This window comes from Myotis daubentonii, chromosome 15, assembly GCF_963259705.1.
Source record: "Myotis daubentonii chromosome 15, mMyoDau2.1, whole genome shotgun sequence".
In the NCBI taxonomy this organism is placed as follows: domain Eukaryota; kingdom Metazoa; phylum Chordata; class Mammalia; order Chiroptera; family Vespertilionidae; genus Myotis; species Myotis daubentonii.
Genome location: NC_081854.1, coordinates 47,024,984 through 47,050,300, shown reverse-complemented (window position 1 = coordinate 47,050,300; position 25,317 = coordinate 47,024,984). Strand labels below are relative to the sequence as shown.

The 25,317-nt window shown below is 45.9% G+C and overlaps 1 protein-coding gene across 2 annotated transcripts in view; it reads right to left on the bottom strand.

The window, feature by feature from the left end:
- Window positions 1-693: 693 nt before the first annotated feature.
- CMTM4 (CKLF like MARVEL transmembrane domain containing 4) overlaps window positions 694-25,317 on the bottom strand; it is a 46,674-nt gene continuing 22,050 nt past the window's right edge. The window contains exons 2-4 of one of the 2 annotated variants that reach the window (XM_059667861.1): window positions 13,686-13,862; window positions 10,727-10,825; window positions 694-8,873 (exon numbers count right to left, since the gene is read on the bottom strand). In XM_059667861.1, coding sequence (XP_059523844.1) covers window positions 8,709-8,873; window positions 10,727-10,825; window positions 13,686-13,862 — 441 coding nt within the window. In that variant the 3' untranslated portion in view covers window positions 694-8,708. The remainder of the gene's footprint in view (window positions 8,874-10,726; window positions 10,826-13,685; window positions 13,863-25,317) is intronic. The other variant, XM_059667862.1, reaches the window with a different exon arrangement.

The following is a 25,317-nucleotide window of genomic DNA, read 5'->3' as shown; positions in this document are numbered from 1 at the left end:
TGGAGTGTGTTTGAAGACCTTCCACCCCCCAGAGCGATGCCATCCAGTATCAGTGTCGGTGTGCGCGCGCGTGCGCGCACGCACAGACACACACACACACACACACACACACACACACACACACACACACACTCCATGCCAGGCACCCACTAAGCTCTCAGGCCTGTGCTCTTACTCCTCACACAATCCTGTTTGTAGGCCAGGAAACTGACAGAAGGTTCGATGACTTGCCCAGGTCACCCAGCCCCTTTGAGGAGGCCCAGGGCCTCAGTATTAGGGCTCGTCCCACCACACCCCTCAGGCAGCCAGACCTCGACCGGTGGTTGGGAACTGGTTGCACAAGGGACCTCAGAATCAGAGCCTGGGGGCAGCCTGGCCAGCACTTTGGCCCAGGCCTATGGGAAGGAGCAAGCTTTCTGCCCCGGGTTACACACACACACACACACACACACACACACACACACACACACACGTTCTGAGAATGTGTGTGAGAGGGGAATGTGCGGAGGCCGGGGGAGGGGGGGATTCTGCTCGGCCTCACCAGCCCCAGCCCAGCTACCTGTCAACACCTGTCCCACGGGGGCCTCGTCCGGTGGATGCTGGTTGTGTTCAACCTCCACCTAACAGGCCCGTTGCAGGAAGTGGGTCCCCAGCCTTTGAAGGGGAGGGAGTAAGTCAGAGCAGGGAAAGAGACCATTTTTACATGTCCGTTTATTAAACAAGAACTCCTTCATGACAATTTAATACAATATTAGCGGTTAGTGTTGAGAAAATTATTTCCCTCTACATACAAAAATACAGACTTGAACACTATGAAAACAATCAGGACAAGTACCATGAAAAATTGGTCCTTCAAAAGAAAAAGGGGGGACTGAGGGCAATGTGAGGCTTTGTCTGCTGCTGGGACAAACCAACAGGAGCCAAGGCTTTGGGGCCCCAAACCACTCCAAGTGGGCAGAGTCCAGCCCCAGAGCCGGTCAGAGCGGGGGTGCCCACCCCAGGGTGCCCGGGTCGGTTGAGAAGCCAGGGTGGGAGCTCTGACCAGCCAACAGCATAAACCAAAGTTTACCACATGGGATCACCTCAGAACACCCCCCAGCTGTGTCTAAACTGTTAAAGGAAATAGGCGTTTGCGAAGGAAAGTGTAACGGTTATTAAATTAACCTGACTCCCCCAAAGAACCTCTGGGCCAAGTGCCAATGAGTGATCACCTAGAGTACCAGCCACCTGACTTGACTTCCTTTGTTAGAAAAAAATTACATATTCTGGCCCTTCAGAAAGGACAAAAAAGCTACAGTTTTGTTTCAGTAAATCCATTCCTTCATGTTGCAACGGCTCAGCTAGTTTCCTCAAGATTTTTCGTGTCCTGCGGGGGTGGGGCAGCAGGAGGGGGCATCTAGAGTGCGATCCTGTAGTGATGTCATCAAGCTCCTCAGAGCAGGGAATCTGTTTTGTTCAGGCCCCAAACCCCACAGGGCCTCGAGCCTACCCAGGTCCACCAACCAATCAGATCCAGTGGAAGGTGAGCCCGGGACCAGCAGGGGTGGGGATGGAGGGGGGGCGGGTCCCGCAGATGCAAGCAGCAAAGCCAGGCCGGCAAACACCCCCTGGCTCACTAGCCCCGGACAACGGGCCTTTTCGCGGCTTAGCCCCAGAGAAGGGAAGTCAGAGCACCGAGAATGCTGTGCTGTTCTGTTCTTTTCCAGTGGAACCGCGTTCCTCTCACCGGGTGAGCAGTGGCTCCCTCGACTGAACAAGGGGTTTAAAAAATGCCCAATGCAGATATGCTGATTAAGAATTATTTCACAGAAATATACTCTTACTCTCAGACTGTTTAAATAAGCGGAAACAAGACATGGGGGACGGAGCAGCAGAGGGGAGCTAGGAACAACCAGGGGTGGTTTTTGTCTTTTCCTTTTTAAAAACATAGGAAGTTTACGGGGAAAATGGCCAACCGCAAAACCAGCACTGCTGAAAGCAACATTAAAAGGACACAATCTAAAATCATGCTACAAAAATAGTGTTATCTGGTTTAACTAAATGTACATCTTTCTTTCAATTCCATGATTAACAAGTGTTTACGTGACCGACACACGGAAGGCACCAAGGTGAAGTGATTATTATTTGTCTTAAAATATACAAAGACAGAACTGCCTGCCTGGGGGGGCGGGGTGGGGACAGTCATACCTGTAATAAATTAGTTAAGTGTTTTTGCCATGGGTTCCTGAACCCCTACAAATTGCAACATATACAAATAGTTTCGATCCCTAGCGTTCTCTTAGAGGAAACCACATCAAAAATCAGGTTATGAAAAGCACTGGCTTTATCCGCACACGCCATTTCATTGTGAGACAGGATCTGAAGACGCATTTTTAAGTGGGTTTATGGGGTCAAAGAGTTGGAAGCAGGTGGCCCCTCTGAGGGGCTGGGCCAGCTTGGGGGGCCTGCCAGGCATCCTGTCCTCAGAGTCAGCCTCCCCAGCCCGTGGGCCAGCCAGTTCTCCCTTCAAACCCCGAACATTCGCCTGCCTCACTTCTGCAGAGATGGGAACAGAATCTTGAAACTTGCAAATCGATTCTGGAAAAGGCAGGGAAGCAAAATGGCCCACAGAGGGAGGCAGCCCCAGCGAGACCTGGCCCTGCCTGGCATGGGCACCAGGTCCCCACACAGGCCTTACCGCCTGGCCTTCCCTTCAGTGGCTTTTCTAATAAAAGGAGGTGCTTCCTACTGGGTTTCAGATTATTACGGAATCAACTATGTCACACCTTCTCTCCTCCGAGGCACACGTAGGAAAAGAAGCTTTGGGCCTCACACTAATCCCACCAACAAAGGTCATCTGAGACAATTTCCTCCGCTAGCTGAGAACCATACAAGTGCTGATAGCTCACTAGAGCCCAGGCTATTAACCCTTAATGAAGGCCCCCAGCCTGTGAGTGTAATGCAGCCCAAACCACTCCGGGGTGTCTGAACTAAAGTCTTGGCATCAAAAATGTAGACAATTTTGCTCAGTGGATAGAGCATCGGCCCGCAGACGGAAGGGTCTCGGGTTTGATTCCTGTCAAAGGCACATACCTCGGTTGCAGACTCAATCCCTGGCCCTGGTCAGGCACGTGCAGGGGGCAACCAATCGATGTGTCTCTCTTACATCGATGTTTCTCTCTCTGTGTCTCTCCCCCTCCCTTCCACTCTCTCTAAAAATCAATGGGGGGAAAAAATATCCTCAACTGAAGATTAATAACAACAAAAAGTAGACAACAAACTAACCCTATGAAAAAGACAGACTAATCAAGGATCCATAATATAAACTTTATTCTAGGCAAACTGCCATTGATTCATTCAAACTTAGTGGGCTTGTGGGTAACTTTTCTTTACTCTTATGCCTATGGAATAAGGTAAACTAGAAAAAAACATCACCCAGATTGAGAAATTATATCTAAATGGAGTAAGAATATAGACTAGACCAAAAAAGGGAAAATCTACCGGGCCCACTGCTCTGTTTCAGGCCGGGGGGGATAAGTGCCATTCACTGGTGTGAGAACAAGTCAAACAGAACATTTGCTTTCAGAATACAGTTCTAGATCTAACAGAATGTGAGGGTATTTTCTTTCAGAGACAGTTTCGAAATGAAAGAAATGTAAAGGTCCAAATATTTCAGATTACCTTCTCAACCAGACCGTTCTTATGATTTCAGCACTATCTGATAAGAGAAAAAGCACGCGGTTTTGTAAAGAGCTGGGAAGCTTACAAGGCAGTGTTCGGTCTGAGTCCGCTCTAAGGTGGCACCGAAACCAGAATCCAAGTCACCCTGCCAGACCTGCGAGTTCCCAAACACCACCCAGAGCCCCTCCGGGCACCAAGGCACATGGGCCCTACGTCCAGCTCTGGCTCTCAAGCTGATTCCAGAACTCAAGGCCTCGCTTTCCCGAAGACAAGGGGAGAGGAAGGTAGCTAAGCAAGTCCATCTTTTCAAGACTTCTTGGGTCGGTCACCAGTCTAGTGTTATCAACAGCCCCACAGCAGACAGAGCCTGGCCGAAGGGGCCCCCTCCCCTCACCTCTCAGACCTGCCCCAGCTCCCACCTCACCAGCCTCTCACCCTTCTGGTCCTCAAAGTGGGTGCTGATAAAACAAGCAAGACGTGGGGAAGAGAGAGCCCTGGGTTCTGCAAACTTCGCTGAGAAATAAAAAAGTGGCTGGAGACCTCATTTGCTCACGAGAATCAATCGGCAGCAGCCCTCACCCTAGAAAGTGTTTGTGCCTTTTACTACCTGTTCAATGCCGTCATTTCCCTATAAATGAGATATGGAGAAAATGAGAACCAGGCCATCGCACAGCGACTTCCTGCTGCTTTGTTGTGAACAGGGATGGCCCCCCTGGAACCACATAAGCTGCCACTGCCTCCCAGAGTCACTGTTAGCCACGTGTGTCTCCACACCCTGCTCACCCGTTAGGATGGATTCTAAGAACCACCCACAGGAAATCTCACACAGCCGGACGTTAGACCCCGGCCCGCCCCTTAAACACACGGAGAGGGTTCTTCCCAATCAGCGCGGGTGCCTGTAAGGAAGGGTGAGGCTGGGCCACACACAGGACACGACAAGAGGGGGGCGGGGTGGGGGAGGGGGGAGGACACTCAAGGCGCACTCATTGCAGGCAGAATTCACAGACACATGCAGACAGAAGACTGCCTCCTCTCCTCCAAGACCAGCTATGGCTTAACCCCAAGTCTGAATTAAAGAAACCTTCAAGAAGGTAGATGAAGCTGCCTGCTTTAAAAAGGTAGGAATGCCCTGGCTGGTGTGGCTCAATTGGTTGGAGTGATGTGCCGTACACCAAAGGTTGGCGGGTTCAATTCCCGGTCAGGGCACATACCAGGTTGCGGGTTCTATCCCCGGTCCGGGTGTGTATGGATGTTTCTCTCGCATCGATGTTTCTCTAAAATCAATGGAAAACATATCCTCAGGTAAGAAATGAAATAAGAAAAGAGTCGGAATGTTTCAACTGAGTCACAAAGCTCTCATCAGAAGCCTTCCAGCACAGGGTGGAGGTCAGATACACTCCATACCCACCCAGGGACTTAAGCGTTCCTACTAGGGGACAGTAATGGTACCCAAAGGGCCATGAGTGTTGTCCACCTCCCCAAGCCAAGCCCTCAGAGCCACGCCGGGCCCTCGCTGGCTTCCCTGTGGCCAGGCTGGGCTCTCTGATGCCGGCCCTTCAGTTCAGGTTGCCAAGGAAGACATGGATAAATATTGGGACTGGGCAGGCTACTACATTCTTGCCTTTCTCTAGGCAGAGGTAATCTCTCAAATATATTTTTATTGATTTCAGAGAGAAAGGGAGAGGGAGAGAGAGATAGAAACATCAACGATGAGAGAGAATCATTGACTGGCTGCCTTCTGCACAGCCCCCACACTGGGGACTGAGCCCGAAACCCAGGCATGTACCCTGACCGGGAATCGAACCCGAGACCTCCTAGTTCATAGGCTGATGCTCAACCACTGAGCCATGCATGCCGGGTTCTTATGAGATTTTAACCTATAAATGCCTTGGTCCTTCCCCAGCTATATATGGGGCCAAGTGCCTTTGCGCTTTCATGATTGCAATCTCTCTGTATGAAAGGGAGAAGGTATTTCCTTTCAGGCCTTCATTCAGTATTAAGGGAAGATAAAGGAGAATCAGAGAGAAAAAATAACACATCCACCAAATCCGAGCCAAGATAAACTTTCTCTGAAGACGTCAGTGTTTGCATCCATCTAAAACCACCAAATGCTTGAGGGTTTCAACCATACAGTTGCTAGGAACAAATTCAAATGCACAAAGCAACTGTAGCTCTCTTCAGGTTTGGCACAGACCATGAAAGCCATTATCATCCCACCAGAAAATTGAGAAACACTAAGATTGCCTCAGTCTGAAAATACCCCAAAACAAACTGACAGTGACCCACATTGGAACTATTAAATGCAAAAACACGCTTCCTTTAATTTGCCAAAAAAAGAAGTGCCACAGGCCCCCCGAAATCTAGATGGTCTTGTTTGGACAGAGGCAACGTAAGAAGAACGCGGTGTCTTTACATCCACCTGGACAAGCACACGCCCTTCACACCTTCTCACCACCACACTGCCACGGGTGACGAGATGGATGGCGGTGCATCACACCAGCTAGAGAGCTCATTAAATAGAAAGAAATATATTTACAAACTCCATGGGAGAGCCTCATGGCACAAAGGATATTAAATAGTTACAGGGACATAAATTATTCCAAAGATTCTAACACTAAGATGCACATTAACTCCTAAGTCGCTCGGGGGTGCTCGGTGTCATCACTCTTCCTCATCGTCAGCCGTCACAGTGTCCGTGGCTGCAGATCGGTTTCTTGTAGCCGACAGCACAGCCCAGGAGGCCAGGAGGCTCCTTTCCCCGGACGGTAAACTGGTCCCATGCAAGTGACTTGGGAAAACTTGGGCAGCAATCCTGCCTGAATGGTATTCTTTTCTTCAATCTCACTTCAAAGGCGGCTTTTTATTGAGGCCAAGTAACATGATTCCCGGCAGGAGATTTCTGATAAAGTACAGGGTGGTCCTTCCAAGTGGGCCCCATTTAATGCCAGGCCGAGTCTTTGTGACCCCCTTTTTAAATGGAACTCGCAGAGTGAGATAAGCCCAATTTTGATTAGGCATACACACTCAAAAATGCAAAATAAATACATAAAATGAACAGATAAAATCCAGATGTTAGAATCGCCTCAAAAAATCACTATATAGAATAGGTTCAAAGTTTGTGAAGCGTGACCTGTACTGCCCCAGGACAGACACGGAGAGAGGGCTCCATCAGACCCTCTGGGCAGCACACCCCGCTGTGACCAGGCCTGGCTGCCCTCTGGGGGAGCAGAGGGAGGTGAGTTACGCCCAGACCAGCTGGGTCTGCACCCGCAGCCATGGCCCCTGAAGCAGACAAGGGGCTTGCACATGTGACCTGGGCCGGTGCCCATGGCAGGAACTGCAGCAGAACTCAGATTGTACCGAGTGTTCAGTTCAGGGAGCTAACCCCTAACCCCGCCCCCTCAGAGACAGCATAGTACCATTTCCTAGGCATCCCCAGCCACCTGATCAATCCCCCAACGCTGCTCTTTATGAAGAATGCAATGCCACACACGCACAGACGCTTTCCCACGCACGCTCTCCTCCCGCCACCCCCAAAGACATATCCCTGTTCTCTCTCTCATCACACAGAACGCTGCCAAGGCTGGGATCGCTCGCTAGCACAAGCTCCTGGGGGTTCTCCGAGTTACTGCGAGATCTTCCCACTTTCCCACCAGCAGTAACTGTTTTTTCCTTGGTGAGAGCTAATCACAAAACATTAGAGCTAGAGTGAGGTTTGTAAACATTAAAAACAGCTCAGAGTGAAAACCTGACAAGTTAAAACAATTTTCCCATAAAAGATACAATTAATCTCCAACAGGAAGAAAAAGACAACAACACTACAGCAACAGAGGGGCTCATTTAACTCCTTCACCACAATAATCTTCACTTTATCAAGAATCAGTTCAAAAATCTGACAGACCTAGATTTCTTCCCAACAACCTCCAAGATGGATGTTCATAGTTAGGACCCTGAAAAGCTTCAATTCGTTCATGCTTCTCAAATATCAATGGAAGGATGTCATGGTGCAAATTCAAGTATTTTCGAATCCTAGACAAGTCTACACAGAATCACTTTAGAGCTCTTCTCAGGTCATTGAAGCGAGCACGTATCTAAAACAGAGGGGTGTCCCCACCTGCGGTCCAAACGGGCAAGTGTCTGGCTGGCGGGATGGACTGCGTTTCTTTCCTGAATTTTACCTGCGGAGGTAAAATGATAGGAAATCTGCAATGCAGCCTCAAAGCATTAAGGGTAGTCAGGAGAGCGAAAAACAAGATGGTCCCCATATTCCTGGAGGAGAATCTGGGATTCAGGGAGGTGATTCATTTGAGCAAGAATCGAGTGTTTTCTCAGCAGGTGGGAAGTGAAAGGTAACCCTCCTGCATGTCAACAGTCCTGTGAGCTGTCCCAAGGGGACACCAGCTTTGACCACCCCCAGAAAGTCCAGCCCCAGCCCAGAGCTCCACCAGCATACCCCTCACTGAAACCCTCAGTGCCACGCGTGGCTGCCGGGCCTGTGCTGGCTGTCTCAACGCCCGGGGCATGGAAGACAGGCAGTAGGGGGGATCCTGGCAGCAAGACTAACGCTGATGGAGCGCACTATGGGGGCTGCCCAGGAATCACTGCTGACAGACTGTTCCAACCTTGTACCTTCCTTCCTTGACTTCCCCCCTCGTGGCGGCCCCCATTTAATCCAAAGTCTTGACTTGTCACAAATGCGTATGATAGGGTGGCTCAGTCAGATGGGGAGGAAGCCTGTGCTCAGGGCCGGTGAAGACCTAAAGTGGACATGGCAGCCAGGGAGGCCGGCTGCTCCCACGGCCACCAAACGCTGGAGAACCCGTAGGTCTCTCCCACCCACTTCTGTCTACACAGCAGGGTGCAGGGGCTCTCGGCCTCACATACCTGCTAACAGGGCCACTCTGGGGGGGGCGGGGGACCTTTCCCAAAATGAACTTTACCAAAGAGGACAAAATTCAGCTTAAACACATGAGAATCTGTCGTGACGAGGGAAAGAAAACTTGATTGAAAGGACGGGCACGAGGATGAGGGAGGACCCTGCTGGGCCCTCATGTGTCCAGGCGCTGGATCTCCGGGCGCCCATCCACGTCCCGGGACTCAGTGCGGGCTCGGATGTAGTCATTGGCGCTCTGCTGGTGGATGCTGACTCTCCATTTCTGCACGGCCAGGAATGTGTTCACCGCATACACCGCTGTTGCCAAGAAGCCAAATATCTACGAGAAACAGGCATGGATAGTCCTCAGACACATCAGCAGTCTACAAGGTGTCTGGGCAGGACCCTGAGCAGCTTACAGCTATGCCCCCAACACCTGGCCCGGCTGAATGTTTAGCTGTCAGACCGTGGCCAAATCTATAGTCATGTGACCTATAGAAGTCCTCCCTGACCTGAAGACAGCCTAAGGTTTCACACAAAGTATTTTGGATCTTTTTTATTACAAAAATGCCTTTTGCCCAGCCGGTGTGGCTCAGTGGTTGAGCATCAACCTATGAACCAGGAAGTCATGGTTCAATTCCCAGTTAGGGTACATGCCTGGGTTGCAGGCTCCATCCCCAGTAGAGGGTATGTAGGAGGCAGCCGACCGGATGATTGTCTCTCATCATTAATGTTTCTATCTCTCCCTCTCCCTTCCTCTCTCTGAAACCAATAAAAACATATTTAAAATCAATTAAAAAAATTTTAATGACTCTTTTACAGCACCTTCATGGTCACTGGTCCCAGATGAGAAAATACATGTAGACAAAATCCCATGCACACAAAAAATCAGGGGCTCCCTATGTTCATAGCAGCACAATTCACCATAGCTAAGATCTGGAAACAGCCTAAGTGCCCATCAGTAGATGAATGGATTAGAAAACTGTGGTACATCTACACGATGGAATACTATGCTGCTGTAAAAAGGAAGGAACTCTTACCATTTGCAACGTCATGGATGGAACTGGAGAGCATTATGCTAAGTGAAATAAGCCAGTCAATAAAGGAAAAATACCACATGATCTCACTCATTCGTGGACAATAGAGACCATTATAAACTTTTGAACAATAATAGATACAGAGGCAGAGCTGCCTCAAACAGATTGTCGAGCTGCAGCGGGAAGGCCGGGGAGGGTTGGGGGGCAGGAGGTAGGGGGGTAAGAGATCAACTAAAGGACTTGTATGCATGCATATAAGCATAACCAATGGACATAAGACACTGGGTGATAGGGGAGGCTAGGGGACTGTCTAGGGCGGGGGGATAAAATGGATACATATGTAATACCGTTTGTAATACTTTAAGCAATAAAAAAAATATATATATATAAAAAAAAAAAAAATCAGGGGCTCAAGTATAATAACAACTCAAGCCATAAGGCCTGACATTCCAAAGCACAGCCCTCGAACCCCCACCTGCTCTCCAGCTGCCTGTCACCTGGGCAGCTCCAGGGTGAGAAGCAGCAGGTTTGGCTTAGTTAATAACAACTGATGAATCTACTGAGTGACACCTGGGAGAGCAGCGTGTTTAATATTTTTCAGGAACCTTTTAATCCCCCCCATTACAAAAAACGCTACATATTCTCTGTAAATACAGAACAATACAGAAATGCAGAGCACAGAGACAGTTTGGTTCCCACCCCACCCCCCAGGGCACTCTACCCTGAAGAGCAAAAATGTCATCTGACTATTAAGACCGCCACACCGGCCAGTAAGGCTTGATAAAGCAACACCACTAACAGACAGACATCCAGGGTCCCGGTGGAAACAGACTAGAGCAGTGGTTCTCAAACCTGAGTGCGCCCCTGAATCAGCTGGAGGCAGGTTAAAACACATTTCTGATTCAGTAGCTCTGGGGGAGCCTGAGAATGGCATTTCTAACAAGTTTCTGGGTGATGCTGAGGCTGCTGTTCCAGGAACCACACTTTGAGAACCATAGCGCTGAAGGGACTGGGACCTCCATTGGCCCAATAACAATTTCATTAGCAAAGAAAAAGCTAAAGGACAATGAGTAGGACACATATTAGGGGACAGAGGAGAGCAAGTCACAAGAAGTACACAAATCAGCCCGTGTTTTAACCACCTGGGTTCACCTACCACGGCAGCAATTTCTGCTCCAGCTTTGTGGTTTAAAGCAGCCAGTACAATGGAAGCAATAAAGAAAAAGAAAGTGCTGAGTCCAGTGTTGACCAAATCCTAAAGAAAAAGATAAATAAAATCACTTGAAAAGAAGCATCTCATGCTTTGCCCTGAAAGCCATTGAAGAACTTTCAAAACAAGCACAACACCCAGCCTCTGTGCTGGCTCCATAGCTTTGCCTCAATGGCCCGGGGGTGTTGGTTGTACAAAGGAAGGCAAACACCGTAACAGTGTCTGATGCTACTGGATAAACCACCACAGCAAAACCCACGTCACCATTTCTCAATGACTTATTACAGAAACCCAACCTGCTAACCTATCGAGGACATGCACACTAATGACCACTTAGAGTTCTATTGTTGTCTTTTAAAAACTCATTCAAATCATCCTGGCATGTGGAAGCTTTTCTGCAGACATGTTTTCATTTCTCTTGTGTGATCACATGGTTTTATTTATTCTATTTTAATATCTGTATCTTCCAGTTTTTCTATAACAACCACTTATCACTTGCACAGTTTAAAAAGCTTAAAACCGGAGTACTGCTGCTTGAGCTCCTTGGCCTCGAAATAAAACCAAGGCTCTTACTCTGTGTTGTTCCACTTATGCTAGGGGCACATCCAGGCATGCCCTCAGATGTGGATTAGGGGGTGAGGAGGGGGGATATTAGTAAACATTGGTACTAAATTTTTAAAAAATGCTTTTAATGGGCCCTGGCTGGTTTGGCTTAGTGGATAGAGCATCCGCCTGAGGACTGAAGGGTCCCAGGTTCGATTCCGGTCAAGGGCACATGCCCGGGTTGCAGGCTTGATCCCTAGTAGGGGCCGTGCAGGAGGCAGCCAGTCAATGATTCACTCTCATCACTGATGTTTCTAGCTCTTTCTCTTTCTCCCTTCCTCTCTGAAATCAATAAAGATATATATTAAATAATAACAATAATAAAATAAAATACTTTCAATGGGCTGTGTACTCAATAAGATGCATGTTCTCCAGTTTGCCACAGCTGTCCCCACTCCCTGCAGTCTCATAACCAGCCACTCCATGTTTCCTGTTTGGTCCCTGAAACACCACGGCTGCAGCCCTCCTATGCTAACAGAAGCAAAGGAAGGTCACCCTCACAGACACATGTTTTCGAGTCCCTCCTCCAGTAACACACTAGTAAGTACAGGTGTGAGCCCAAGTAACTCCAATAACAGATCAAGGGGATCTGGTCTAGAGGGTGCTAACTCCAGGCCTATTGGCCATATCTGGCCCACAAATAGGTTTGATTTGTACAGTGTTCAAAACAAATTTGAACAAGCTAATATTTATAACATCAGAGGCCTACACATAAAAACTAACATCTAAAACAAAACAACTATAAAACCCACAGAGCTTGCCTTTTTGCGGGGAGGTTTACGAGGTTCTCTCTGCTATCTGTTTACTACGCTATCAATTTAGATCACAACTCTGTAAGCATTTTCCTGTGGAAAACACAAACTTTATCTTAAAAATAGTTGAGAGCCAAAACCGGTTTGGCTCAGCGGATAGAGCGTCGGCCTGTGGACTGAAAGGTCCCAGGTTCGATTCCGGTCAAGGGCATGTACCTGGGTTGCGGGCACATCCCCAGTAGGAGATGTGCAGGAGGCAGCTGATCGATGTTTCTCTCTCATCGATGTTTCTAACTCTCTATCTCTCTCCCTTCCTCTCTGTAAAAAATCAATAAAATATATTAAAAAAAAAGTTAAAAAAAAAATAGTTGAGACATTAAAACCTGTCATAAAAACTCAGACAAAATGCCTCCACTATCTTGAGGTTTTAGAGTTTAAATTTAAATCACATTTTTCTCAGTGTCCAATGCTGAGACAAAACCGAGTCTTCAACTGACATCAACTTTCCTGGTTCAGCTCTGCTCTTATTTTTCCTCCTAAAAGAGTCTGAACAACACAGAGAGCCTCCTGTCGGAAGACCCTCTCCTCTGGGCACCCCACAGGATCACCTGGGAGTGGCCCTGCGAGGCAAGGTGACCAGCTCCGGCCTCCTCCCCAGCTCCCTCACAGGGGCCACACTTCCATGGTGCTGCACCAGCCAAGAGAGAGGCGCTCTCCTGAGGCAGCTGGTCTCAGCGCCCTCCCCTCCTCTGCTGCCCTCTTAGAAGCTGTGGGCCCACGGGGTCTTCCTCCCACAGGCCCAGAGGCTGAGGCAGCTGACTGCTTCCTGTGTTTCCCTGAACGATTCCCTCTGAGCTCCCGCACATGCTCACTTGCAGAGAAATACCAAGAAAACCAAGTGCTATTAAGTTCCCCTCGTTTAGCACAGTAAAGACAAGTAACACACGTCCAGGAAAAGGCCTGGGAGTGACCAGCCAGGAGCTTCCCATGCTGATTGGAGGACAAGGCTGTCAAACAGGGTTAGGAACCCAAACCACAGGGAGAAGAGCACACATTTCCAGTCAAGACTGATCAAACACTAACCCTACCTTCCAGTCCTCCCAGTTGCTTTGAATTTGATAATATCCTTAGGCTTTGCAAGTTATTGCCATTTCATTCATAGTTTCAATTCTTCCCGAATCAATTCTTTTATAAATGGCTTTTGGGTCCGGTATAAAATATATGCAAAAATGCATTAATTCTATTTTCTCTTTCCCATATTCTGTACACATATCAACATCACTAATCTCAGAAGATCATGAAATTGAAATGATATCTTCAAAAAGGTCAAAACAATTGTTATGATGTTTCTGCCATTAGTGAAGATTCCATTTAAGTTGTAGTTTTATTCAACTCAGGAAAGAAATGTAACATTTCACAGCTGAATGACAGTGGAGTATTTCAGTACCGCAATGAACTGGAACCAAACACGACATGGAGCGGTTCCCACTCTCCCTGGAGCCAAGCAGCAGCCGATCCTTTCACAGTCGGAGGGCGGTGACTGTACTCACCGTCAGGTTCCAGTTGATCTGGGGGATCCTCATGTGAAGGTTGAGACTGAACAGAATCAGCAAGACCCCGGTCACCACAAACGCACTGCAGCTCACAAACTCAAAAAAGTAGAGGCCTTCACACGGGGAGCATTCCATGATGGTCTCTATGCAGATGAACGCAATCAGGGCCAAGATCTAGGAAGAAGATTGGAAACATAGCATGTGTCTGTAGGTTTAGTACACATCCGGGGACACAGGTGCCTGTCACATTTAAATAAAACCCACCACCACCACCATATGCAGCCACAGAGGTTCCCTCTGGGGACGGCGGTTATCACTGTCAGGAGTGTGACCTGGTTCAATTCTTACATGAGGATGTAAAGGTATAGAGCCGTTATCAAATTCCTCGTGTGGACAGCTAAGCCCCGCCACAGTACACTGAATCCAGTCTGTTACGGTGTAGCCCTTGCGAAGAAGCAGAAAGGAAGGTCTCTGTGATTTCTTTTTACTAGTAGTTCTATCTCTGCCATGAGTAAGTGGACACTGTCTACACAGGTTTCTAATTTATAGTCTCTACTCTAAAAAGGAGGCCCATTTAGTTAATTCATGAGCTATGGTTTTTAAAAGTTTATCACTGGACTGGATCACAAAAAGATAGACTGGCAGTTGATAAAAATCATTGTTAAATATACCAATAATAGAATCAATTTTTTTCTGAAGGATCAAAGTTACATTTTAACAATATGTCCCAAGAGATTGGAGACCATCATGAAGTCAAATAGATATCATTGGAAATTACCAGGTGAACTTTGAAAGGAAGAATTCAGGAAAAGGAGGAAGCCCACACAAAGGCTGAGTTAATGGCCCTGTGATCAAAGAACGGCATGGAGTTCTCACACCTAAAACCAGATCGGAATGAGCTCCTGGCCTCTACTTCACCTCTTTAACCAAGCACTTCACAACCTACCTTATGTCAAGCCTACACCAGTTTCCAGTCTAGACCTCACCTCAAAGGTCAAGGATGTACAGGGAGGCAGCTCGGTGGTTCCAGATCTGTCCTTCGAGCCAGACATCAGCCTCACCAGGGAGCTTGTTAGAAATGCAAAACCTCTACTTCCCCCTTCCTTGACCAAAAGAGTCAAAATCTGCATTTTCTACAAGATCCTCAGATGATTCAAGCATGGGAAGCACATGCTGTTCTGGGGCCCTTCTCCACCTACTGTAGACCCACTCGTGCCTTTCAATGCTCTACTCAATGCCACCTCCTCCCTGTGCCTTCCCTGACTGTGTCTCTCATTGCCAGACAATATCTGATTCCACCCTCTCTCAGGAAAGCTTGCTCCTCTGTGATTGAATTCTACCTTTCTTATGCTTACTACTAGAGGCCCGGTGCACGAAATTCGTGCACATGGGGGGGGGGTGTCTCTCTCAGCACAGCCTGCGCCGTCTCGCAGTCCGGGAGCCCTTGGGGGATGTCTGGCTGACAGCTTAGGGAGAAGGCCTAAGCCGGCAGTCGGATAGCCTTAGCACTGCCACAGAGGCAGGAGAGGTTCCCGCCACTGCACTCACCAGCCGTGAGCCTGGCTTCTGGATGAGAGGAGCTCCCCTTGTGGGAGTGCACTGACCACCTGGGGACAGCTCCTGTGTTGAGCATCTGCCCTCTAGTGGTCAGTGTGCATCATAGCGACCAGTCATTTTGCCGTTTAGTCGATTTGCATATTAGCCTTTTATTATATAGGATTATGCCTCCTGAGCTTTTTAAGGATACAGCCCATCGATCTCTCTCTACTCCTAAGATACTAAGCAAAATAATTTGCACACAGCCAACAAATGGGGGCTCACGGAGCCACTAAAAACCCATAAAACAATTCCTGGAGTACTTGCTAGCATCCCTACAGAAAAGGAAGGGTAGCTCTGCTTTTTCCACTGCCAATACTTTCACAGAAAAAGACACCTTTTTCTAACAATATGTGGTATTTTCACATTTCTATTATAATCAGCACATTAAAGATATGGGTGTTTAAGCACACACTTTGTGCTTTTCCTAATGGTTTCTTATATTCTACAGAACCATAGACTTTAATTCTCCACCTGAATTACATGCCTGACTTGCAGGCAATTCACAAAGAAATAGTTCATATAAGGAAAACCCCTAAACTTTTTTTTACCCCTGTAATTGGATCTAGCAATCTTGGGCAAGAAATAACACACTATACTGATGAGTTACAAATGTTTCTGGTATGCTAACTTCAACCATATTTGTGTGGGAAGGTAACACCTACATTCTTAAATATTAAAATAAAAATGGTTTCAAGAATATGCAAATCTAACAGTCCATTCAATATAGCAGTGAACAAAACATAAAATTCCCTCCTCCTTAGCTCACATTCTAAAGGAGAGGTTTTTAAAAATTAAGCCCTGGTTCAGTTGGCTGAGCATCATCCCATGCACCAGGAGGTTGCTGGTTTGATTCTGGTCAGGGCACATGCCCGGATTGTGGACTAACACCCCAGTAGGGGGCTGCAGGAGGCAGCCAATCAATGTTTCTCTCTCATCAATGTTTCTCTCTCTCTCTCTCTCTCTCTCTCTCTCTCTCTCTCTCTCTCTCTCTCCCTCTCTCTCTCTCAAAAAAAAATCAATTAAAAAGCATATAAAAAATAGCTGACAAATAAATTCATATTAAAAAGCTGTCAGATTTCCACAATTGCAGCTAAGTATGATTGGCAGCATCAAAAAGTAGGAAGGGAGGGGTGGGGGTTGGCTGATTAAGTTACTAAAAAACATTTAAAAATTTTCTAATATATAGTGGCAGGCACACAGTGGGGTTGGAGATTTGAGCTATGAGATTTTCCCAAGGCAGATTTATCCGCGAGATGATAAATGAAGCTGCAGAACTTCTGAACTCAGCACTCACCACTCAACTTCTTGACTATCTCCACTCCTTTTGCCAGGTGGTGATGGAACAGAATAAGCATTTTGGGGATTCAGCAAATGAAAAGTTGAGTGAGGGGTATGTTAAATTGGGGTTTCGCTCTCACTTTCATGCATATGGTTACTACAGCTTTCCCACTGTCAGAATGGCTTCCAGAGATGCTTTGATCTGACATCATAATGAAGAAACAGGCCCTAAAATTCACAGGATAAGTGGGTCCTACAATGCCACAGAAGTATGTCGGTGGTGAAGGAGAAACAGGGTTTGAAACATATGGAGCCAGAAGCTAATCTGTGGAGAATTCTTCAGATCATCAAATGCGAGATACTATAAGTGGACAATTGTGGTTTCATCGGTATCTAAATGGAAGTTGTGCCCTATCAGGAATATATTCAATAATGCAGTAATACAGTTATAAACACACTCAACATTGTCTCCCTTTTTGTTGGGAATCACATAAAATAAAGTTTATTAGAATTCCAGGGTCTGTAGGGCAGAAACCTGTGGCAATACTACAAAGAGCGAGTACATATGTGTAGGAGATTACAGTTCATGCCTCCCAATGTGTCAGTTCACATCCTGACATACCTGACAAATCTTGAACTGACAAGGTCCGACAATCCCAAAGCAAATGGCGTTAAAATTCTCCAACGCATTGAAACAGCCTGAAGAAACGAATGTTCCAGTGACGACCTCCTACACATATTCATCAGAACGTCGATGTACGTAGTATAAGAGCATATTGATCATAAAATGATGATGCGTGATACAATGCAGTGGCAATCTAAAATCTGAACTGTTCAGACATACATCTACTAGTACATTTCAGATTAACTTTGTATACTTTTCAGAATTAAGTGACCATACTAAAGTTCAAAAATGATCCATCTTAGTGGAGGCAAAAACAGAAGGGAACACTTTTTATATTTGTAATTTAATGTGTTTCTCATTCTAAATACGCACTATTGTACCTAGCTTTATATCTTTAATTTTGTATCTTCATCCTTAAAGTGGGCCTCCAAATCATCTGTGTCTCAAGCCCCTCTAAACCTGATCTACTTCCGAGTTTAGGCAACGAAGGGTGAGTGGATGAGACATCTGTTACTTCTGGCAGCAGCCTTTAGGAACCATGATCAGTTTCAGCACACACACACACACACACACACACACACACACACACACACACACCCCGCCCCAGCAGCCAGCAATGTTCCAGGTGGGGGTTGGTGGCTCTGCATGAGGCTGATGGGCAGCCTGCTTACCACCACCTGGGAGACTGTGTAACGTGAGTAAAAGGAAACGTCCCTTGCGTTCAACCTTGAGATTTCAAGTTTGTTACTAAGCATAATCCAGTTCATGTGACTAGAAAGGCATAATGTTAATTTGCACATGCCCTGATATCTAATACAAAACTACAAATTTACAGGATGAATATGTTACCATCCCCCTCACTCTTAAAGACACCGGATTGAAATGGTTTTACAGACAAACTCTTACCAGATTGTCAGGGTAAAGACATTGACTCTGTTACTTAAACTCTTTTAAAACAAACAAACAAAACAATTGGAATTTCAATATACATCTATGTGGTTAGGATTGTAAATAGACTTTTTAAAAATACAGGCCTCGCCCTAACCGGTTTGGCTCAGTGGGTAGAGCGTCGGCCTGCGGACTGAAGGGTCCCAGGTTCGATTCCGGTCATGGGCATGTGCCTTGGTTGTGGGCACATCCCCAATAGGGGCCGTGCAGGAGGCAACCTATCGATGTTTCTCTCTCATAGATGTTTCTAACTCTCTATCCCTCTCCCTTCCTCTCTGTAAAAAAAAATCAATAAAATATATTAAAAAAAAAAATACAGGCCTCTTTAATTTTTCAAAATTTCTACAATAAATGTGTATTTTTATTTTAAAAGTTAAATATCACATGTATAAACACTTTTGAAACATCCAGGTTTATTATGAATTAAATGTTAGTGCACTCTAAGAATCAATTCTTATTTGCTTTGAAACCATTCAAGAATATTTTTAAATGACAAAAACTTTAATGGAAAATGAAAGTCACCCTGCAAGTCCATGTTGGTCCCTTTATCAGAAGAATTCATCATCCCTAAAGCCTCCCTGATAGCGCACAATCCTATTTCCTGGCCAACACGACACTGGAAGGGCAGGAAGTGGGCACAGAACAGCCTCAAGGCGGGCACATGATAAAAAGGGCACGCTTACTCTCAACTAATGTAATGGGAAGGACCATAGCCCATGTCCCTAATACCCATGAAGACCTCTTCGAAGGTAAGACAAAATCCTAACTATATCCCTGGCCTTGGGGCACATCAGCAAATTAACAGTTCGAAAAGGCCTCACAGTACATAACCTGTTTGCCTTGATTGGATGTGTAGATTATGTTACTGAACATAGAAATTTTTCTTTTCCCTCAGCACACCTGTTAACACTACAACACGGTGTTGGGGGGAAAAACAGTTTGGGAAACAAAAAAAGCCATGTGCCGGTCAGTACTCTGTCAGGACTCAGGTCATGCACAATTAAATGCACAGAGTGAAAAACAGGAGCTCATTACCCAGCAGGGTAGCAACTATGAGGACCCTGAGGACCTTGTTAATTAAGTGATGAACACACACACACACACACAGCAGGATCCAAAGTACCTTCAGTATCAAATCAAGTCCTAATCAACTCTAGCATATTCAAAATTCAAGTGTCTCTCTTCCCACCAACACTGGAAAAAAAAATATTTGAAAGATGAGACGTGGCTTCTATTGAGCCACAAAGACCCAACAGGCAAGTTGTTAAATTGCTGCTTTTGCTGAAAGACCTCATGGTGTGCAGAACAGAGAACCCAGAGAGGGCAGTGGAGGGGCGAGGAAGTGACTGCACTTCAGAAACCAGCTCCACTCTCAACGCACAGCTGATGCTAAGACAGGATCCTGGAGTTAGAACCACAGAAGAGGCACACGGCCTTCCCCACCATCTCTCTGAGTCCTGAAGCCAGGGGTTTAAGCTGCTCTCATATGGACATGTCTGTTAAGTGACAGATCACTTAAAACATAAGCTCGCAGGCCAGGTTGTATGGTCTGCCGAAGGGGCTCAAGTAGCTAGCTGTGCACTGCAAGGCACCGCAGAGTTACAATGCCTTGCATTTAGAGGAGCATCAATAATGTGAGGATGCTCTCGGGCTCTGTACTGGGCACAGTCCACTCTTTATCTCTGATGTTCACATCTCCATCGTGTGGCCCAGAAGGTTTGGCCCAGGGCCCAAAGCTAGTTCCTCCCACACCTCCTTCTCGTACACCAGAGGACTCACATGTAACTGACCCAGGGTCTGTTCCTTCCCCACACGCTTGCCTAAAGGAAAAAGCATCACTACATGATTTCTCTCAAGGAACACAATCTAGACTCAGGGAGCCAGTGCCACGAGGGCCCCTGACAAGGCACACAATGTCATGACCCACCTCAAAGGGTCTAACTGCTACTGCATTGTTCTAAGAAAAATAATCCGAGAGGTGCTCCCCACCAGGGAGGCCATCCCATGGGGAAGGTTGATTTAAAATATTACCCTCCTCTCCCCGAGACAATAAACAATAAGCAAATATTATTTGGTTCCGAATCGAAAGCGCTAAATGCAGGTATAAATTATTTAACCTGCAATCAATGTCTCTGCATTTGCTCTTTGGTTCCATTGTTTTTCTGCAGCTAAACAAACAGTGTGCAAGCTATGGATGTGCGAGATGCAGAGAAAGGAAACAAAACCACCTGCTCGGGAAGGGCAGGGATGCCCTGGGTGCTAGGGCCGCCCCCCTGGCAGGGAGCACTAACTGGGCAGCAGGATTCGTTAAGCAAAGGAGCTGGGGGCACCAGCAAGGAAGTTCCTTGTTGAGAAGAAAGGGAGACATGAGGACAAAAGGGGGGGGGGCGCCAAGGGCTCAGGGGGGTCAGAGGAAAAGAGGTGGCTGAGAGGACCGGGGCAGTGGCAGGTCTGTCTCCAGTCCGACCAGCCACACCCCAAGCTGTGCTCCCTTCAAACCCTGAGGCTTTGTTTCATTTGAGGGCCGAGGGCGAGGACTCTTGCTGGCGGCTCCAGGAAGCTGTGGGCTCGGTTCGGTCTGAGCTTGGCTCACGCCACAAGACCTACTCAACTAGTACTCCTGACACATTTTTCAGGCTGGGTTCTGCTGTGTAAATAATTTTGCTGTTTTGGAATCCTACAGCCATACATAAGTTAAGAGCTAAACTTAGGAGACTGTATTTCAATTTCATTTTTGGCAAGACTCTCACCTTTAACATAAATTATTACACGTACAGAGCAGCGAGCACGAGTGCACACAGATTAAACCCAGGGGTAACTTGTCAACAATGGCTCACCAGAGCAGATCAGTCTCGGACAAATTAAAATAGGCTTGGACAGCCAACTACCCAGAGCACACAGACAGCGTGACCCAGTGAAGTGCAAAATATTTTCTTGTTTTTAAAATAAAGTCCAGAAAATCTTATTATGTGGTTTGATGATATAATTGCACATGATTTCAGAAAACCACAGGACGGTCAGCATCTTTCTTGCCAAAAGAATACCCACAAGATTTTACTGCAAATGCCACCCTGCCCAAGAAGCTACATTTCAGACCGTTTACATTACTAATGAAGCACATGAGGAGGACACAGGACACAAGCTGCTTCAAACCACACACATCTGAAGATGTTTAACTGCTGCTGGCACTCGCGTTTTCTGTCCCCGTCCTGGCTTCATGCATAAAGCAGAAATCCCAGGGAGCAGCGTCACATCCCCGCGTGATCCAAGAGCAAACCCTTCCCCCTTCCCTTCCTCTCTGCTTTAATTCTTGGGCACTTCCCCACCCTAATATCTCTGACAAACCACCTTAACGGGATGGGAAAGAACACCGCTTTTCTCATTGAGTGAGAAACAAGAAGACCAAGAGTAGCTTCTTTCTAAAGGTTAATTTAGGCTAAAATAACGAACCATAAATTCTAAGAGCCAGGAGGAGACCCACCTGGAAAAACCAGCTCAGCCATGAGACCTGTGAACCCTAACAGCCCCTAGCACCTCCACATCATCCAACTGAGGGGGGGCCAGGAGAAGAGCCTCCTTAAGTGGCCAGACCTGGGACCCCCAGAGCCTTGCCACAGAGTCAAAGACTTGCGGATTCAGGTATCTTCCTCCCTACCTTCCTACACAAATTCAGCATAGTCCTTGTAAATGGTGTCCCCAGCTCTAGAGACAGTAAAAACTGTGGCCCCTACAATGTGACCCTCTGGTCCTCCTAAGAAATTCAACATCTGCCAAGTCCTACTGTGGGTCAAATGCTGTGCTAGGCACTGCCACAGCCATTAAACTGCCATTCCATCCTGTGAGAAACACAGTTAGTTTGCTTGTTTTTAATTGAAATATAATTCACACACCGTAAAATTCACCCACTTAAAGTGTATAATTCAGTAGTTTTTAGTATATTCAAAGTTATGCAGTCATCACCTTTATGAACATTTTTATCACCCCAAGAAGCACATGGTTTTTAATCACCATCCTATTGACGACAAAAATGAAGGAAAGATGTTAAGTAACCAATCCAAGATTACAAAGTCTCATTAGTAGCAGAGTTGGGGTTCGAACCCAGTCCCTGAACCCTTTACAACACTGGGCACTGCTGATCAGCCCTCCACCCACCCTTGACCTCCACTGCTCCCTTCCTACCCTGCCTCTCCTCACTGCTCCCCAGGGCTTTGTCATGCTGCTTTCTTAGCACACACACAGATTCCTCTGATCCACACTCCCATCTCTAGAGCCCAGGCTGAGATTTCTAAATATTATTTCCCACTCAAAGGAACAAGAACTTCTAGGAGAAATGACCGATTCAAGGTCTGGGACAGGACATTCCGATAAGCATATCAGAAGGCAAGGGCGTTAGCAAGGACTGCTGAGGGTGAGTCAGGGCTACAACCGATTTACATAGTTTATAAGTATCTCCCAGCAAGGGCTCATTCTATGATGTTCAGCAGCATCTCTGGCCTCTACCCACTAAGTACCAGTATTTGACTCAGCTCCTGTGATAACAACCAAAAATGTCTCGTCTTCCCCCTGCAGGGGGGGCGGGAGGAGGGCGTAGCTGCGCGGGCAAAATCTCCTCCCACCTCCAATGAGAACCACTGATCTAAGCCATGATCACCAATGGCTGTTAAGCAACTGATGCAGGTGTTCCAGGGGGACACACAGCAACATGGAAGAATATCTCAAATGCATCATGCTAAGTGAAAAAAAAAAAAAAGCCAGACTTAAAAGACTACATACTTTGTGATTCTATTTACGTGACATTCTGGAAAAGGCAAAATAATAGAGATGGATACAAAATCACTAATTGCCAGGGGTTGAGTAGCAGTAGAGAGAGGGGTTGACAAAAAAGGGTAGAATGAGACATTTTGAGAGTTGGTGGAACTATCTGACTGTGGTGGTAGACACATGACTCTACATATTTGTCAAAACTCACAGAAATGCACACTATGAAAAGTAAAATCCACTCTATGTAAATTTAAAATAAAAAATAGAAAAAGAAAATGCTGTAAAGTCAATTGATAAAGGCATACATAAAATAGTTGCTATACAACTATTCATTTGTATCGTGTGTATGTATACACACCCATATGTACACATGTTAATAAACACACACACAAACAAAAGTGTTATGCACACTGTGAACGAACGATACTCACGTCTGATTAGTAAGATTCCAGGAAATTTCTTTTCTTCTTTTAACTTACTAGTCTTTTCTAATTTTTCCTCAAAAATAAAGTAGTATTACTTGTGTGATTTCTTTTAAAAGTAATTTTAAAACAAGCAGATGAAAAGATTAAAGCAACCTCTTCTGGGAAGCCTCCACCATTAGCCTTTCTCCCTCTAGGCTTCACCCCATTTCTTCCACGCACTTCACACAAGCTGCCCGTAGCCTCCTTCTCTCTGTGGCTTTCGCCTCTCCTGCAAGCTGAGCTGCGTGAGGAAGTGCCCCCATACACGCCGTGTTCCCAGGTGTACTGCCACGTGGCACCTGTCTCAGGAATCACGTTTATCTGGTTCCCTGCTCCATCCCCTCCCCCAAAATAGGCACTCACCATACCCCTAGGTAACTGAACACTACCCAAAGGGTGATCATTAATGTTTCATGTCAGCCTAGAACACGGGTTCAGGTGAAGGACCTTTGGGATGGCCCCTGCCCACATAAGTTTCTAGCAATTATTTGGGCTGGCTTATCATTTGCCATATTTGTGGATAAGAGACTTGGAATTGTTACTATGTAAGAGAAGCTTCAAAATTATCCCAACAGTATAGAAAGCCAGGCTGATGCCATGAATTGATTTGAACTGGCAAACATTTAAGGTACAAAGATTCAGCTACAGAAATACAGAATAGAGGAGGGCAGTCAACAGGTTTTAGGTGACATCAGTCATGCTGAAGCTAAATGTTTGTCAGTAAAGACTGAGGTAAAAAGACTTAAATTTTGGTGGTAGGGGTTGAACTGAGTGGTCACAAACCTTTCCTTATGTAGGACACTCCACTTTCACATATGTAGGCAGAAGTCTGTTCATTAAGTTATTAAATCCAAACCTTGTTAAAATAAATATTTTTATGATTCCCTGCACATGCCAGCAATATCCAGACTAATATTTTAAATATTCCCTTACTTTCAAAACAAAAACAACTCAGCCTAAGCAGACCAGGGCCCCAGCAGCCTGCAAGCTAACAGCTTATTTGCTGCAGACAATAAAAACAAATTAGAAAGCTTCCAAATATCACAATTTTGTAATCCCAGTTAAGTACATCCCACCCTGTCCATCCCACTAAATGCTGCTATAAATTTGGAAACAATGTATGAAGCAACTATTACATGACTGAGAAATAAACAGCAGTAGACAGATCAGGGAAATCAGAATTCAAAGTACCACTGAACCAGCAGTCAGTTCCCTTTTTTTTTTCCTCCAAAATTCCCTAGCTGATACTCAGGCATAAAAAGGTCTATTGTTTGTGATTGGAATCCCAAAAGTAGAGGGAAAAGAGCATGCAACATAAAAAAAAAAGTATTTGAAAAAATAATAACTTCCCATATTTGGCAAAAGACATAAATTTAAGATTCAAGATCAGCAAACCCCAAACAGAAAAAAACTCAAAGAAATCTATGTCCAGATGCATCATAATCAAACCATGGAAACTAACAAAGAAAAAGTCCTAAAAGCAAACATAAAAGTTATGCATTGTACATAACAATGATTTGAATGATGCTGATTTAATATCAGAAACCATGGAGGCCAGAAAGTGGAATAACATTTTTAAAGTGCTGAGAAACAAACTGTCAACCCAGAACTCTATATCTAGCAAAACTAACCTTCAGTAATAAATGTGAAATAAAGACATTACTCAATAAAAGGATATTAGGAGAATTCACAGTCAGTAGACCTGCTCTAAATGAAATGCTAAAATTTCAGAATTCACCAAAGGTAAAAAGGCAAATTAATGGAGAAAGGGTAGTCTTTTCAACAAATAGCGTTGGGACAACTACACATCAATAGGCAAATATATGAAACTCAACCTAAAGTTTTCACCTTGTATAAAGATTAACGCAAAGGGGTCATAGATCCAAAAATAAAACACAGAACTATAATTCTTAAAAGAAATCATGAGAGGGCACAGTGCAGTAACTCATCAGGG